The sequence below is a fragment of the Haematobia irritans genome, chromosome 1 (genome assembly GCF_050003625.1).
Source record: "Haematobia irritans isolate KBUSLIRL chromosome 1, ASM5000362v1, whole genome shotgun sequence".
NCBI lineage: Eukaryota > Metazoa > Arthropoda > Insecta > Diptera > Muscidae > Haematobia > Haematobia irritans.
This window is the reverse complement of record NC_134397.1, coordinates 219,123,632-219,143,084: the sequence shown is the minus strand read 5'-3', so window position 1 is coordinate 219,143,084 and position 19,453 is coordinate 219,123,632. Positions and strand designations below refer to the sequence as shown.

The window sequence follows — 19,453 nt, the reverse complement described above, 5'->3', positions numbered from 1 at the left end:
GTCAAGAAAACTTCTTTTGTCTGTAGTTAAACTAATGGAAAATTTCACTTAGTTTTCTAGGTTACATGGCAGCCCGATGTATCAGGCTCACTTAGACTATTCAGTGCATTGTGATACCACAGTGGTGAACTTCTTTCTTATCACTGAGCTAAGCTCAATGAAAAGGGACCTCCTTTTTTATAGCCGGGTCCGAATGGCGTTCTACATTGCAGTAAAACCACTTAGAGAAGCTTTGAAACCCTCAGAAATGTCACCAGCATTACTGAGGTGGAATAATCCATCGCAAATTCAGTGCAATGGCTGTTGAAATGGTGGGCATCCGTCCTATGACAAGCCCATGTTAAATTCTTCATAAAGCTTCTTTAAGCCGTTTTACCGCAATGCTATACGGACTGAATAGTCAAATTTAGCTTGAAATAACGGACTGCCTCTTTACATAACACAACCCAGCAAAAAAATTTGGAAATTGTTCCAAAGGCACAACTTTAAAAGCACTTCCAAAAATTTCCTCCCAAAGATGTGCTTTATTTTAACTACACAGGAAGTCCTTTTAATTTAATTTTTTTATTAATCGCATTTGTCATAATTTTAATAAGTAATTTTAAGTTTTTTTGCCTCAAATAAGTTTGTTAATAAAATAGTACAAATTATTAAAATTTTGTCGAAAAAATGCCAAATTCATTTGGGAATTTTTGAAAATATTTGAGGTCCAACGTTTCAGACAAGCATTAGAAAGCATTAAAAATCATAAAGAATTATAAAAATTATTTATTTGGCAAAATATTAAACAATTTTTTAATTCACATCCAAAATACTGAATTCTAATCACACCTTAAGAAGTGATGCAAATTGTTCAAAGGAGGACGCAAATTTTTGCCTTTAATAACATATTATGTAAACTGTGCATCATAAAATTTGGGTTGCATAAACTTATAGCCACGTAAATATTTTTTCAGTGTACTAAAAGATATGAATAGAATTTGTTAATTTCCAAAGCTTTCCAGCAAAAGAAGCATCGGCCAAAAAGTAGTGGAAATTGGCTATTGTCATAGGACGGATGTCCAACATTTCAATAGCCGTTGCACAGAATTTGCATCACTTCTTAAGGTGTGAATCGAATCCAATGGTTTGCGGGGGAATTAAGAAATTTTGTGATATTTTGACGAATAAATAATTTTTAATATTTTTTTTTATGATTTTTAATGCATTATAACGTTTGTCTGGAACGTTTGACATCAAATATTTTTAAGAAATCGCAATTTTTCTAAAAGGATTTAGCATTTTTTTCGGCAAAATTTAAATAATTTGCACTATTTTATTAATTTCTAATCTGTTTTTAACCTTTTGAAACAATAACATTTTAAATTTCCCTTTAAAAATATGAAAAAAGCGAGTTATAAAAAAATTGGCTCAAATAAATGTTCTGTGCAGTTAAAATAAAGAACATCTTAGAAAGGACATTTTTGGAAGTGCCTTTAAAGTTGTGTCTTTAGAAAAACTTCCAAATTTTTTTGCTGGGTATATCTTAATTTGAACTTTGGCTTTGCCTTAACAGTTGTGGCATTGATTCCGAGCTGGTTGATTCGATGCTGCTTCTTTAAAAGAAAGACAGCCTTTCTTCAACGACATACGACTCTAACAGAGGGATACAAATTTCATTGATGTTCTAAATTAAATGAAGGAAATTTCAAAAGCAACGATTATAAACTTTTAATTAAAATTGCTTTATATTTGTTCCATTTTGTACGACTTTATTATTTTTTATTATTGGTTATTTTTAGATTTATTTTATTTCAAGGTCTCTCAGACTCTCAGATAAAAGACTTTATTTCATATTTACAATCGACGTTTCGTTGGTAATTTCCAACATCTTCTGGGATGAATTTTTATTGAAATATTTCTTTTGTCATATTTTTGATTATTTCTAAATTGTAAAAAAGGCGACAGAGCAGCAACACCACGACATTAAATATATATTTAAAATAATTACAAAAATAAATTAAAATATAACATATGTCTTTTCCTTATGGTTGCGATCACAGAAGAACATAAACTTATGTTTTTTTAAAGAAATTTGTCCTGGATATAATGTTCCATAGTAGATGTATATTTTTTCAGTGTTAGTACCCGTCAAATATGGTGTAAGATTGATATCATATAGTCTGATTAGATCGATCTCATTTTTGGTAAATATAGTATAGATAGTGATTTTAAACCATAAACCTTAAACAAATTTAAACAAGATTATATAAAGAGCTTTAAAAACGTCATCTTGCCTATATTACCCTAACGAATCTATATTAAAACGGGCATTTCAAAATAAAAATTGGTTTTTTGTGAAATAATTTCAAACTCTTCAGACATCCATTAAAACTTTCCAAGAATTTCGAAAACATTTTGTTGTTAAAATTTCTTTGCAATATGAAAACTAGCATAGACCATTTGAATTTCCTATATTTATAAAAATATTTATGGTGTGAACAAATGGTAATTAATGAAGGCAATTATATAATTAAAAGTTTGTCTTTGTCTCGGCATAGTGATGATTAATAGCTAAAGTTACAATCCCCATTCCAACCCATCCAAAATGAAAACTTCCAAAAGCGCCCAAATAAAATGTTAAACTATTTTTATGGGTGATTTTCCCAACCCACCCTTTCTGCTCTTCTTCATAGACATTTTCTTCATAGACATTTAAATAAAATGTTTGGTTTTGTATTCTTAACTAAATATTCATTTGTATGTTAAATATTTTCTATTGTTGTAAAATTTCTGCAACTAAATCGAAATAATTGCAGACTCGTGAAAAACCGGAAACAAGAAACTAGAAACCCTTATTTTAAGGTACATATTCCAAATACACAGAATACCAAGAGAAAGACCTAAATCTAAAACTATTGTAAAATACATTGAAGTGAAGAGTAGGTTAAAGGAAATTTGTTCTGCTTAACTCAATAAATCATAATGTGATATGACAATTGCCTTCCGCAAATAATTTCCCTCAATATTACGGCAATAAAATAATTTCGTAGAGTGAAATTTTTGGTGCGAGACCGTCTATAAAAAAAGTCAACAAATCTTAAAGAGAGCATCGGAAATCAAATAATTTGCTTCAATTATCAAGAATTGTGTCAACAAAAATCTCTGGGGATGGGAAAAAGCAACAACAACAACAACAAAATGTTAATCGCTATTGCTGCCGTTTAGCTTTGAATTTCATTCCATTTCGAGAGAGAGAGAGTGAGAGAGGTCTTTCGTTATTACACTGCTGGTGAAATTTGTGTGAAAATAAAAGTGTTAATTGTTGTACAAATGACATTGAAACTCTATGCGCTGTGAATGATGTTTAAAAATGCCCTTCAATTCCCATTTCCTGCTGTTGTGCCTCGCTTTGATTAATTGGATAACAACAGCTACTGCATCACCTTCAATTGTCTCTCAGTACTATAGGCCCAATCAATTTGCAACAGGTAAGAAAATTTGATATTGAAAATTTACCATTTATTTCAAATAAATATTTAATTATGAGGAATGGTGCCAAGTATAGATGTTACGAAACTCACACATCCCACTTATACTCACACTCAAACAAAAAAGTGAACACAACAGGAAAGAAAATGTAGGTTACACCAAAAAAAAAATTTTCACCAACATTATTCCAATTAAAATTTTTGAATTGAATTCTAAAAAATGTTCAATATAAAATTTAATTGGATCAACAAATTTTTTAATTGAAACTAAATTCAATCACGAAAATTAATAGTAACAATTACATTTCATTGCATGACATTGCATATATGCAATGTTAGTTTCTTGCCTGTCTAGCTCCAATCCTTTTATATATTTTACCATACATTTTTTTCTTATTCGCATTTGGAATCCTCTATGGGATTCCGTTAACTTTCCTTTGTGTTAAATGTAAAAATGCGGAACTAGCTGTGCATCAAAAAAGACAGAAATTATTTAGAATCCCAAAAGTTTGACATTGACAACATTGCAGCCCGAGAAGGAATAGGATCACCTCAAACATGTTTCAGAAGTGTATCTGATTTTGGTAATCATTTTATGTTTGGCGAGAAAACAACATTTTTTTAGTAAAAATATTTCATTTTCCCCATCCAGCAGTAAAATTTTCACTTAAAACATGTTGGATTTGATCACATTCCTCCTCCACGTGTGATATATAGAGATGACACCATGCACTAAGGAAATTGATTAACTGCATGAAATTGCATATATGCAATGTTTCGTAACTTTTCCTCCATTGATCAGAATTGAACGAAAATTGGTTTACGGTATCATAACTCCATATACAAAAGCTCTAACATACCAAAAAATGTTTATCCTTGCTCAAATTAAATCATGCAATGAAGGGTTAATTGGATTAATTAATTATTTTTTAATTGTCGTTGGTGATTGATACTATCATTTCTGTGATTGAAGAAATTTCAATTAAAAATTAATTGCATAAAATAATTTCGTGATTGAGGACAAAAAATATTTTTTTGGTGTAAATTTAGAATTTTCCAATTAAAATTTTAATTGAATTCTAAACAAGTATATACGGCCGTAAGTTCGGCCAGGCCGAATCTTATGTACCCTCTATCATGGATTGCGTAGAAACTTCTACGAAAGACTGTCATCCACAATCGAATTACTTGGGTTGTGGTATCTTAAAACTTCTTAACATCGTTTTCTAAATTGTGAGTTAGTCCATACGTGGTAGAGAGCCAGAATTGAAATATGGCGGTCGCTTATATGGGGGCTATACACAATTATGAACTTGATATGGACCAATTTTTTTGTGATTGGGGATCGATTTATCTGAGGGCTATATATAACTACACTGTTAGAAAAATATGTTTTTCATATGTTCCGATATAAACAAAATGTGTTTCAGACACAATTTTTAAACACAATATATTTAAGTGCAAACATGTAATGTTCCTAAACTAACACTAAATGTTTGGGAGACATATGTTAATATGTTAGAATATATTATGTTTGGGGCATGAATTTTTTATAAAAATCATATGTGTGAATGTAAACATATATAAATTTACAAATTTTGAGTAAACATATATATGTTGTGATATTTTATTCAGAGAGCGACAGAGAGAGAGTATATAGAAAGGAATAGAGATGGAAACCGGGAGGGTTGACGAAAGATATCAACATAACACAGCGAGAGAATGAAAAGAGAGCAATTTCTGTGAAGCCGCTTGTATGTTGTTTCGGAAACGGCTTTATGATAAGGCCAAAAATTTGATATGCTTAAGTCTAAATATTATTTAATTTGAATATTAGAATGAGTATTCGGAGTAAAGAGAATAGACATTCGGAACCAAGAGAATAGACATTTGAAAAAAAAATCTGTATGTGTTTTCGCCTTGAGAGCAGCATTTTATGTATGTGTGGACATGTGTTTTGTTTATCATTTTGGCATTATGGACACAATTTTTTTTTTCTTGGTTCGTTAAAAGAAATCGGAACGTTATCTAACCACTGCTCCACCTGGCCAACAAATGTATGTTTCTGTTAAATAATGTTATGTTTACATGGGCTCGTGGGCGCTGCAAACTATGCTATATAAATGTAACTTATAATGATAATTGTCTATTGGTGACTATAACAGCTACGTAGCCCAGTGGTAGTGTGTTGGCTTACAAATTGCATGGTTCCCGGTTCGATTCTCCATCCAGGCGAAAGGTAAAATTTAAAAAATTGAATAATTTCTTCAACATTATTTGTATTACACAAAAAGGTGCCAAGAACTAAAAATTTCGTGGAAGTGAAAATTATGTGAGGGAATGAGCACAATCTTCTTGGTGAGAAAATTCTTCCAAGCATATAATATTTTGGGCTCAAAGTGCTTCCAAACATATAATATATTCACATAAAACAAACATAATAATGTTTCGGCAATATCCAATAATATATGTGCTTCCTGCACAATATGTTTGGAACATATGTTAGAGAAGCGATTTTTTTGAGGGTGTATAGACCGATATAGACCTAGTTAGGCATGGTTGTTAACGACCATATACTAGCACAATGTAACAAATTTCAACTGACTCGGATGAAATTTGCTCCTCCAAGAGGCTCCAAAACCAAATCTCGGAATCGGTTTATATGGAGGCTATATATGATTATGGACTGATATAGACCACTTTTGGCATGGCTGTTAAATATCATATACTATCACCACGTACCAAATTTCAACCTGATCGGATGAATTTTGCTTCTCCAAAAGGCACCGGAGATCAAATTTGGGCATCGGTTTATATGGGGCTATATATAATTATGGACTGATATGAACCAATTCCTGCATGGTTGTTGGATAACATATACTAACATCACGTACCAAATTTCAACCGAATCGGATGAATTTTGTTCTTCCAAGGGGCTCCGGAAGCCAAATCTGGGGATCGGTTTATTTGGGGCTATATGTAGTTATGGACCGATTTCGACCAATTTTTGCATGGGTGTTTGAGGCCATATATTAACACCACGTACCAAATTTCAACTGAATCAGATGAATTTTTGTCTTCCAAGAGGCTCCGGAGGTCAAATCTGGTGATCGGTTTATATGGGGGCTATATATAATTATTGACCGATGTGGACCAATTTTTGCATAATTGTTAGAGACCAGATACTTACACCATGTACCATGTATTTCATCCGGATCGGATGAAATTTGCTTCCCTTATAGTCTCCGCAAGCCAAATTTGAGGGTCCGTTTATATGGGGGCTATACGTAAAAGTGGACCGATATGACCCATTTGCAATACCATCTGACCTACATCAATAACAACTACTTGTGCAAAGTTTCAAGTCGATAGCTTGTTTCGTTCGGAAGTTAGCGTGATTTCAACAGACGGACGGACGGACATGCTCAGATCGACTCTGAATTTCACCACGACCCAGAATATATATACTTTATGGGGTCTTAGAGCAATATTTCGATGTGTTACAAACGGCATGACAAAGTTAATATACCCCCATTCTATGGTGGAGGGTATAAAAATGTTCAATAAAAAAAATTAATTGGATCAATAAATTTTTTTAATGAAACCAAATTCAATTACGGAAATTAATAATATCAATTGTATTTTTAATAGTATAATTTCATGTTTTAATTGACGTTAGTGATTGATACTATAATTTCTGTGATTGACGAAATTTAAATTAAAAATTAATTGAATCAATTAAATTCGTGATTGAAGACAAAAATATTTCTTTCTGTATAAATTTAGAATTTTTTTCTAAACTATTTTGTAGGTGCACTGATATGACAAAAATAAATAAATATTTTATAAATATTATTAGACATAATTATAAATATTATTAGACATATAATGAAATGATTAGTCAAGCTCGAGGTCTTTAAGACCATTTAATCATTTCATTATATATTGATAAAAGGTCGAATAAAAAGAAAATTAATATATTATTAGACATAATTATTTCTTCTTTTCACTTCTTCTTTTCTTCTTAAAGACATTGCAAGAACGTCTTCGGCGCTTTCCTTCCCTTAAAGATATTGTATTCCCAATCAAAGATGCGGCTTCTTTAAAATAAAGACATTTTTTTGCAACCTATCTGGCTTTAAATCTAGGACCAACAAAATTAAGATACTGATTTCATTTATCAAATTTTGCGCTATTTTTGTGTTATTATAATAAAGCTCTTCATTGAAAATTCAAATTATAAATGATACTTCAAAGTAAAAAAGGTTTTCTTAATTCCCACAAAAAACTTTAAACCAAAGATTCTAAATCCTAAAAATAAGTCTTAGCCTTTATTGAATATTTTTTATCTTAAATCTTAACATTCAATATTTCAGTTAATTTAAGGAGGATTTTTTTTCAATCTAAAATTTGTTTCTTTACATTAAGGAAAATTTGCCTTAGCTGAAAATTATACGACTTTTTTCTTAATAACAAAAATTTGAAGCAAAGTATATAAGCTTTATTTTAATTAAAATTTCATGATTTTAAAGAAATTTGTCCTTAATAGAAGGTTGCTTAGTCTTTAATATCACGTAAATATTTTTTCAGTTTACTATGATAAAGGAGACTTTCTCACACTGAACAAAAACAATTAAAGATTTAATTGATATTGATTGCAAAACTCAATTAATTTTTTGAATTAAAAACGTAACTATTTTCAATTACTTTCTTAGCTGACTCTTTATTTTTAGTTCGATTAAAAAATTTATTATTTGAAATAAATTTTTATTTAAAAATTACAAAAAAAAAACAAGTAAGGAAAGTCTAAAGTCGGGCGGGACCGACTATATTATACCCTGCACCACTTTGTAGATCTAAATTTTCGATACCATATCACATCCGTCAAATGTGTTGGTGGCTATATATAAAGGTTTGTCCCGAATACATACATTTAAATATCACTCGATTTGGACAGAATTTGATAGACTTTTACAAAATCTATAGACTCAAAATTTAAGCTGGCTAATGCCTACGGTGGAACACAATTTTAGTAAAAAATATGGGAAACATTTAAATCTGAAGCAATTTTAAGGAAACTTCGCAAACGTTTATTTATAGTTTATCGATCGATATATATGTATTAGAAGTTTAGGAAAATTAGAGTCATTTTTACAACTTTTCGACTAAGCAGTGGCGATTTAACAAGGAAAATGTTGGTATTTTGACAATTTTTGTCGAAATCAGCAAAAACATATATATGGGAGCTATATCTAAATCTGAACCGATTTCAATCAAATTTGGCCCACATGACTATATTACTAATTGTACTTCTAGTGCAAAATTTCAACCAAATGGAGCCAAAACTCTGGTTTCTGGGGCCATATAAGTCCATATCGGGCGAAAAATATATATGGAAGCTATATCTAAATCTGAACCGATTTCAATCAAATTTGGAACACATGACTATACTACCAATTGTACTCCTTGTGCAAAATTTCAAGCTAATCGGGATAAAACTCTGGCTTCTGGGTCCATATAAATTTGGCACGCATAGCTACAATGCTAAATCTACTCCCTGTGCAAAATTTCAACCAAATTGGGCCAAAACTCTGGCTTTTAGGACCATATTAGTCCATACCGGGCCAAAGATATATATGGGAGCTATATCTAAATCTGAACCGATTTCAATCAAATTTTGCACACTTGACTATACAACTAAGTGTTATGTTTGTACAAAATTTCAAGCAAATCAGTATAAAACTCTGGCTGCTGGGTCCATATTTCCAAAATCATTAGGGTTCTATTCTGACCCAAATTAGGAACATGTGCCAAATTTGAAGGCGATTGGACTTAAATTGCGACCTAGACTTCGATCACAAAAATGTGTTCACAGACAGACGGACGGACGGACAGACACGGTAATATCGACTCAGGGACCCACCCTGAGCATTATTGCCAAAGACACCATGTGTCTATCTCGTATCCTTCTGGGTGTTACAAACATATGCACTAACTTATAATACCCTGTTCCACAGTGTGGCTCAGGGTATAAAAAGAAATCCATCATTTTTATACCCTCCACAATACGATGGGGGTATATTAACTTTGTCATTCCGTCTGTAACACATCGAAATATTGCTCTAAGATCCCATAATGTATATATATTTTGGATCGTGGTGAGTCGATCTAAGCACGGACGGACGGACAGTCAGTCCGTCTGTTGAAATGACGCTGACTTCCGAACGAAACAAGCTATCGACTTGAAACTTGGCATAAGTACCCTGCAAAAAAATTTGGAGGTTCTTCCAAAGGCACAACTTCAAAAGCACTTCCAGAAGATGTACTCCCAATGATGTTCTTTATTTTAACTACCCAGGAAGTTCTTTTCATTACATTTTTCATAACTTGGGTTTTTCATACTTTTAATGGGTAATTTTAACTTTTTTGTTTCAAATAGGTTGTTTTTAACAGAATTGAATTAAGAATTTATAAAAATTATTTATTTGACAAAATATTACAGAATATTTTAATTTACATCCAAAACATTGAATTCGGATCACACCTAAAGAAGTGATGCAAATTCATTGCAACGGCTGTTGAAATGGAGGACTTCCGTCCTATGACAAGCCCATGTTAAATTCATCGCTTCTGCGTCAATTTTGCACCACTTCCGGATCCAAAAAGAACATTTTCATTACTTTTTTGGCGACGCTTTTTTTGCTGTGTAGTTGTTATTGATGTAGGTCGAATGGTATTGCAAATGGGATCAATTGGATCAATTTTACGTATAGCCCCCATATGAACTGACCCCAAGATTTGGCTTACGGAGCCTCTTAGAGAAGCAAATTTAATCCGATCCGGTTGAAATTTGCTACGTAGTGTTAATAAATAGTCTCTAACAACCATGCAAAAATTTGTCCATATCGGTCCCTAATTATATATTGCTCCCATAAAAACCGATCCCCAGATTCGACCTCCGGAGACTCTTGAAGGAGCAAAATTCATCCGATCCGGTTTAAATTTGGTACGTGGTGTTAGTATATGGTCTCTAACAACCATGCAAGGATTGCTCCATATCGGTCCATAATTATATATAGCCCCCATATAAAACGGTCCCCAGATTTGACCTCCGGAACCTTTTGGAGAAGCAAAATTCATCCGATCTGGTTTAAATTTGGTAGGTGGTATTAGGTTTATATCGGTCCATAGTCATATATAGCCCCCATATAAACCGATCCTCAGATTTGGTTTTGGAACATTTCCAAGGAGCAAATTTCATCCGATTCAGTTAAAATTGGCTACATTGTGCTAGTATATGGCTGCTAACAAACATGCCTAACTAGGTTCATATCGGTCTATAGTTAGGTTAGGTTAGGTAAGGTAGCAGCCCGATGTATCAGGCTCACTTAGACTATTCAGTCCATTGTGATACCACATGGGTGAACTTCTCTCTTATCACTGAGTGCTGCCCGATTCCATGTTAAGCTCAATGACAAAGGACTTCCTTTTTTATAGCCGAGTCCGAACGGCGTTCCACATTGCAGTGTAACCAATTTGAGAAGCTTTGAAACCCTCAGAAATGTTACCAGCATTACTGGGGTGGGATAATCCACCGCTGAAAAACTTTTGGTGTGCGGTCGAAGCAGGAATCGAACCCACGACCTTGTGTATGCAAGGCGGAATGCTAAACATTGCACCACGGTGGCCCCCATCGGTCTATAACAGGTTGGGTGATAAGTCCCCGGTCTAACAAAGAAAAACACATTATTTTGTCAAAATTCCTTTTTATTATTCAACATAGTTCCCTTCAAGAGCGATAAAACGATTATAACGACCTTCCAATTTTGGTAGTACTCCTTCGGTTTTGCCTCAAAATAGGCCTCAGTTTCGACGATCGCCTCTTCATTGCAGCCAAATTTTTTTCCCTGCGAGCATCCTTTTGAGGTCTGAGAACAAGAAAAAGTCGCTGGGGGCCAGATCTGGAGAATGCGGTGGGTGGGGAAGCAATTCGAAGCCCAATTCATGAATTTTTGCCATCGTTCTCAATGACTTGTGGCACGGTGCGTTGTCTTGGTGGAACAACACTTTTTTCTTCTTCATATGGGGCCGTTTTGCCGCGATTTCGACCTTCAAACGCTCCAATAATGCCATATAATAGTCACTGTTGATGGTTTTTCCCTACTCAAGATAATTGATAAAAATTATTCCATGCGCATCCCAAAAAACAGAGGCCATTACTTTGCCAGCGGACTTTTGAGTCTTTCAACGCTTCGGAGACGGTTCACCGGTCGCTGTCCACTCAGCCGACTGTCGATTGGACTCAGGAGTGTATATAAAAATAATATGCATTTGATACTAGCGACGCCATCTATGTGTCAGACCAGGGACTTATCAGCCAACCTGTTTGTTATATATAGTCCTCAGATAAACCGAACCCCAATCACACAAAAATTGTCCATATCGGTTCATAATTGTATATAGCACCCATATAAAGCGAACCCCATATTTCAATTCTAGCTCTCTAATAAATTGCCGCGCGAAAGTCCATATCGGTAGCTTTATACCGCGAAAAAAGTATGAAAATTCGATAAATGAGATCTGTATCCTGATTTTAATTTTTTATCCTAATTTTAAAGCCAGACATGTCCAAAATCCAAAACCAAAGTAAACTTTTTTGAGTGAGTCCATTAAATTTTTCATTCTCTGTTTATGATATATGAACAAAGCTATCCATATACAAAAAAATTTTAAAAGCCAAATTAGAACAGATACTCCAAAGTAAAAAAAAGTTTCCTTAATTTCCTCAAAAAATATTTAAATGAAGATGAAAATTCTTCCAAATAGATGAGGTGGCAGCCAGATGTATCAGGCCCACTTAGAGTATTAAGTCCATTGTGATACCACATTTGTGAACTTCTCTCTTATCACTGAGTGCCGCCCGATTCCATGACAAGGGACCTCCTTTTTATAGCCGAGTCCAAACGGCGTTCCACTTTGCAGAGAAACCACTTAGAGAAGCTTTGAAACCCTCAGCGGATAACCCACCGCTGAAAAACTTTTTGGTGTTCGTTCGAAGCAGGAATCGAACCCACGACCTTTTCATTTATTTATTGATATAATAGTACAACAAGTATTGACCTATAACTGTACTGTGTATGCAAGGCGGGCATGCTAACCATTGCGCTACGGTGGCTCTCTTCCAAATAAGTCTTAGCCTATATTTGAAGTTTTTTTTTTCTTTGGCCCAAAAATTCTATATATCATTTAAGTTAAAGATTTTTTAATCAAAAATATTTTTTCTTTACTTTAAGAAAAATTCACCTTACTTCAAACATATACATCTTTAACGCAAGTGAAACAATTTTAAATGAATAATTATGAACTTTTTTTCATTAAAATTTCCTTATTAAAAAAAAAGCCTTTATCCTCAATATTATTTATATTACGCGTTCTAAAATCTAGGGACCATGATCGTTCGTATTACATCAATATTTTTGTAGTGTAGCCCAAGCAATTGACGTGAATACATATATATTAGGGGACTGAGCAAATGAAGGACACCAATATCAGAGCGGCGAAATAAAAATTGAATGAAAAGCAAATTGTTTTTTATTTTATATTAAGTAAAAATATTTTCCTTTTGTCCCATTTCAGATTGTGGAATACGGCCACCTCGAAGAGAACCCAGATTAGACTTTAATGCCGATGATCATAAAAGTTCCCGAAAAGCTAAAATCATAGCTGGAGTACATACCAAAGAAGGACAATTTCCTTGGCAAGCATCGCTGGAATTGTTACACCCCTCATTGGGATTTCTCGGGCATTGGTGTGGTGCTGTATTGATACACCAATTTTGGATACTCTCAGCAGCCCATTGTGTTCACAATGATCTCTTTAATCTACCACTGCCTCCCCTGTGGACTGTAGTATTGGGGGAATATAATCGAGCTATAGAATCAGGCTATGAGCAACGTATTCCCATTGAGAAGATAGTGTTGCACAAAAGCTATCAAAATTTCTTAAACGATTTGGTTCTAATGAAACTATCAAAACCAGCTGATTTATCAAAAAAATCAAATATTCGACGAATATGTCTTCCGTTCACCTTTAATGAACCGGTCTACAAAGAATATGAAGATGACGATGATATTCTTCACTCAGAGGATGAACTGGAGGATCCATTGTTAATGGATTTGGTACAAATACCCGATAAAATGGAAAATTTCCTCAGAAGTGTACAGAGTATACATAGGCATGAAAATTTCACCATGCCCACCATGAAAGATTTGATGGACTTGAAAATTGCTCAACGTTTGAGACGTTTACAAATGGCCTATCGCCAGCAGCAGCAGCAGCGATACAATAGAGAGAGTCGTAATCTAAGACGTAGAAATGATAAAATAATGAAAATTTTCAAAAATCCTTACGACAATCAAGGATTGCCAGAGCAGAAGCATTATCATCGTTACATTGATAGTAATCAAGATTTACCCTACATTGATTGTGTGGCCACGGGTTGGGGTAAGGCCAATGTCACCGGGGATTTGACAGATCTTTTGCTGAAAACAACTGTCCCGCTGCATAATAATCGAAGGTTAGATTTGTTGTATTATCCGTGTTATATTGAATGTTAATATTAAAAAAAAATTGTTTTTTTTTTATTTTAGGTGTAAAGAGGCCTATGGAACATTTGTGAGGATACATAAGGGCCATTTGTGTGCAGGAAAACTCAATGGCAAAGGCGGAACCTGTGTGGTGAGTAGACTCACTTGCTTAAATTTTGGGAGGATGATTTTTGGATAGATAGTTTAGGTATGGCTTGTGGGGAATTTGTATAAAATCGCGTAATGGTACTTTGACTCTCGTAACAATTGGACGCTTCCGACTAAACTATTAGGGATTACTTGTGACAAACGGCTAATGAGGGTAATATAGCAGGGATATTATCCTAACACACCCTACAGGAAAGCATATCACACCCATAGAAAAAATCATCAACGACGTGCACGTTGTTCATGAAAGTGAATCAACACACATGTGGTGTCAAGAGGAGAGCAGATGGTGTCAATCTGTTATCGATAAAATGTTACCATGCATCACCAGCGTTCATGATCTGAAAATGTAATGGTTACGAATTTATAAAAAAAAAAAACTCCGGTACTCGTGACTCGAACCATGATTGTCTGCTACTTACGCGTTAACACACGGTTGCCACTCGAGCCTAAAATAATCTACCAAAATTTTGAGAAAATTCTGCCACAAAACTTCCAAACAAAAAATCTTATATAGAAAATGTTGCCAAAATTTTTTGTAAAAAATAGAAAATTTTGTCAAAATTTTATTTCTATAGAAAAATGTATTTCTAAAGAAAATTTTGATAAAAATTTTATTTCTATAGAAAATTTTGCCAAAATTGTATTTCTGTAGAAAATTTTGCCAAAATTTTATTTCTATAGAAAAATTTGCCAAAATTTTATTTCTATAGAAAACTTTTCGGAAATTTTAGTTCTGTTGAAAATTTTTCCAAAATGTTCACAGAAAAAAAAATCATAAAATTTTTCCAATTAAAGTCTTAATTGAGTTTTACAAAATATTCAATTAAAAATATAATTGATTCTACAATTTTTTTCATTGAAACAAAAATCAATCACAAAAATTAATAATATCAATTATTGTTTCAATTGGATCAATTAATTTTTTTAATTGACATTCAACTAATTTTTTTTATAGCCTACATCATAGGATGGGGGGTATATTAACTTTGTCATTCCTTTTGTAACACATCGAAATATTTCTCTAAGACCCCATAAAGTATATATTCTGGGTCGTGGTGAAATTCTGAGTCGATCTGAGCATGTCCGTCCGTGGTGCAATGGAGCCACCGTGGTGCAATGGTTAGCATGCCCGCCTTGCATACACAAGGTCGTGGGTTCGATCCCTACTTCGACCGAACACCAAAAAAGTTTTTCAGCGGTGGATTATCCCACCTTAGTAATACTGGTGACATTTCTGAGGGTTTCCAAGCTTCTCTAAGTTGTTTCACTGCAATGTGGAACGCCGTTCGGACTCGGCTGTAAAAGGAGGTCCCTTGTCATTGAGCTTAACATGGAATCGGGCAGCACTCAGTGATAAGAGAGAAGTTCACCAATGTGGTACCACAATGGACTGAATAGTCTAAGCGAGCCTGATACATCGGGCTGCCACCGAACCTAATGTATGTCCGTCCGTCTGATGCAATAACGCTAACTTCCGAACGAAACAAACTATCGACTTGAAACTTGACACAAGTAGTTGTTATTGATGCAGGTCGGACGGTATTGCAAATGGGCCATATCGGTCCACTTTTACGTATAGCCCACATATAAACGGACCCCCAAATTTGGTTTGCGGATCCTCTAAGAAAAGCAAATTTCATCCGATCCGGCTGAAAGTTGGTACATGGTGTTAATATATGGTCTCAAACACCCATGCAAAAATTGGTCGAAATCGGTCCATAATTATATATAGCCCTCATATAAACCCATCCCCAGATTTGACCTCCGGTGCCTTTTGGAGAAGCAAAATTCATCCGATTTGGTTGAAATTTGGTACGTGGTGATAGTATACGATATTTAAAACCATGCCAAAAGTGGTCCATATCAGTCCATAATTAAATATACGGGGTCTAGATTTGGTTTTGGAGCCTCTTGGAGTAGCAAATTTCATCAGGTGAAATTTGGTACATTGTGCTACGGTCGTTAACAACCATGCCTAACTACACTGGTAGAAAAAGTTTCGTTAATACGATGAATTTCTACGTTGTATTAACGAAATTCTTCATTAAAAGTCAGCCAACGTAGCATTTCGTTATAACAACGTAATTTTACGTTATATTTACGAAACACTTTGTGGAATACATTTCGTAGTATTAACGAATAATTACGTTGATATTACGTAGCCTTTTCGTTGTATTAACGAATATTATTCGTTGTATGAATGAAATTTATTCGTTGTATGGGTGCAGCTTATACGTTGTATGAATGAAAATTATTCATTGTATGAATGAAAGGCGAACGTTGTATAAATGAACATAAACGTTATATTAATGAAACCCAACCAATTAGCGCATTTGAGTGTAGTAATTGGTAGTGTATTATTTTTTGTTAAGATCTTTGAAATATGGTTTACAGTAAGAAATAATATATAATGATAAATTAAGTAATATAATAAACATATATTGTGACTTTCACTTAAGAAAAAAAAGCCTCTTATTTCTAAGATCAAAAAATGATAATCGTATCACCGTGTCCATTTATCCAATTTTTGTGCAACCAAGGTTCATCACCGTAATTGTTCCGCCTTCCTCATCTGAAAGTTCACTTCCCCGGGGCATTTTCACTAAAGATTAAAAATGTACACTATATTTCTTGCGAATATACAAAAAACACTAATTTAACTCACCTCACCCATCTATGTTTATTATTCACAACGAAACTGTAATGAGCGTGTGCACTCTTCAGCGAAAAGAACGTAAATGTTGTTAATGTTTGCCCATCAGACAAGTTTTCTGTTGAACTTTTTACCGTTTGTTTTTCAAGACGCACACATGTGCTTATTGCCATACTAAGATGTGTATGTACCAATTACATACACGCTAGAGAGAGTATGAAGAGACGTTTTAGAGAGAGAGAGAGAGTAAGGAGAGGCAGAAATACTCAAACTCCCATTCGTATTATTAATGAACATATTTCATTAATATGACGAAATATAACAATTTAAAATTTATTTTTTAACGAGCCATATCATTATATTAACGATCGATTTCGTTTTATAAATGAAATTTTCAATTCCAGTTTCAGAGTATATAAAACGACTGTTTAGTTTAAAAGTTTCCAAAAGTTACTCTCTATGTGCAAATGATTATAATAATTTCATCTTGGAAAATTTTTTTATTCTAATTCTTGAAAAAATTACAAAGTTAATATTCGTAATATTAACGAAACGTGTTTCATTAATATAACGAAAAACCAAAACACAAAATTGTCTTTTAACGATTGATTTCGTTGTATTAACGATCACTTTCGTTCTTATAACGAAAAATTGCGTAATATTAACGAAAAATAATCAACGAAGCCCGTTCGTTAATAATACGAAACATTTTTCTACCAGTGTAGATCCATATCGGTCTATAGTTATATATAGCCCTCAAATCGATACCCAATCACACAAAAATTGGTCCTTATCAAGTCCATAATTGTATATATCCCCCATATAAGCTACATACCATGCGAAAGTCCATATCGATTCGTAATTATTTGTAGACTTACCTATACATAACTTTTTTGACTAATATATACCACGTATGGACTAACTCACAATTTAGAAGAAGTGTTAAGATACAACAACCCAAGTAATTCGACTGTGGATGACAGTCTTTCGAAGAAGTTTCTACGCAATCCATGGTGGAGGGTACGTAAGATTCGGCCTGGCCGAACTCACGGGCGTATATGCTTGTTTTTGTATAATTTATATACAAAAATTAGAGTGTAGTAAATTACTTATACTCAAATTCATATAATTTTATTAAATTTTTTGTCAATTTTATTTATGTTCTCTTTCAGGGCGATTCCGGTGGTCCCCTGCAATGTCGTCTAACAAAAACAGGACCATGGATATTGGCTGGTATTACATCCTTTGGTTCAGGATGTTCTCTAGAAGGTTATCCAGATGTCTACACCCGAACCTCACACTATATGAAATGGATACAAGACACAATAGCTTTTGAATAATTTAGAGGAAAATGTGACCAAATTGAGATGTGTACATAGAGGAGTAATTTTCCGCTTAAGCTAACAATGCTAATAACCTCATTGAAAATTCTGACACCCAAAGTACAAGAGCTGTGTATTTTCATTGCTTGTTAGAATTGTATTGTAGTCAATGTTCGACATCTATTGACAAAATATGGACTATGCAAAACATAAATTAAACTACAAAAAATAATTGCAATAGGCACAATATTATATATCAAATGATGCTCTTAGTGATGCCTTTTACAATTTCTACAATTAAGCACAAAATTCGAAAAATATAGCCCTTTTTGTTCGTAACATACCCTGAGCCATACATTTGGATGATTTGACCCCCAATAGTGCAAATGTGCAATAATAATTCAAAACAATTTTGCAAGTTCTTTTATCGGGCGATGACCTTTTATTACCCTGCGCTACACATTGTCTTGAAGAAGTACAGTCCAACGATGCCACCATCCCATAAACTAAACTGGCGGTGTGAATATAGGTCCCATCCCTAAAGGAATTTGGACCCCAAAAAATTATATGGAAAACAACAATTTGTTATCTCTTTTTAACATAATTTTATTATTTGGACAACATTTTCATTATGAAAATGAATCCCAAATTTGGGATTGTGCTTCGTTTTGAAGTGGGGTCTTTTTTCGCTTTCTGCGGTTTGAACATGGTCACGATTCTAGGTGGGCTAACGCGATTGCATATGGACCCCATTCCAATTAGCTCCAAAACCTAAATGAAGTATGGCCAAAAAATGTTTATGTATTTTGATGAAAATTCACAGAAAAAAATTTCACGAAAATTTTTGCAATTAAAATCTTAATTGAGTTTTAAAAAATATCCAATTAAAAATTTAATTGAATCAACAAATTTTTTTATTGAAATAAAAATCAATCACACAAATTAATAGTATCAATTAATTTTTTAATTGGATCGATTAATTTTTTAATTGTCTGTCAATTAATTTTTTAATTGATACTATCATTTCTGTGATTGAAGACATTTCAGTTAAAAAATTAATTGGATCAATTAATTTCATGATTGAATCAGAAAAAATGTTTGTGTGTTCAATTTATGTTTGGGGCCCGTTTGCATCATGTAAATAAACCCCTAAAATTCAAATGAATATGAACCCCAAAATTTCCTTTTCAGGATTGTATGTCCCTTTCCAGTGGGTCTTGGTAGCAATTAAACACCCTTTTGAATACCATT

At 33.5% G+C, this 19,453-nt stretch overlaps 1 protein-coding gene across 1 annotated transcript; it reads left to right on the top strand.

Moving 5' to 3' along the window:
* The first annotated feature begins 2,812 nt into the window (after positions 1-2,812).
* On the top strand, positions 2,813-18,937 carry LOC142219475 (trypsin-1). Its single transcript, XM_075288443.1, has 4 exons — positions 2,813-3,470; positions 13,107-14,046; positions 14,120-14,207; positions 18,053-18,937. Exons 1-4 carry the CDS (start codon positions 3,353-3,355, stop codon positions 18,218-18,220), a joined length of 1,314 nt encoding a protein of 437 aa, XP_075144558.1. The 5' UTR covers positions 2,813-3,352; the 3' UTR covers positions 18,221-18,937.
* Positions 18,938-19,453: the final 516 nt, after the last annotated feature.

Excerpts from the sequence above, each read along its gene's own strand:
- LOC142219475 (XM_075288443.1), top strand. The coding sequence starts at position 3,353 with ATGCCCTTCAATTCCCATTTCCTGCTGTTGTGCCTCGCTTTGATTAAT. Across the intron at positions 14,047-14,119 it reads CCGCTGCATAATAATCGAAG|GTGTAAAGAGGCCTATGGAA; the intron begins GTTAGATTTGTT and ends TTTTTATTTTAG. Across the intron at positions 14,208-18,052 it reads GCAAAGGCGGAACCTGTGTG|GGCGATTCCGGTGGTCCCCT; the intron begins GTGAGTAGACTC and ends GTTCTCTTTCAG.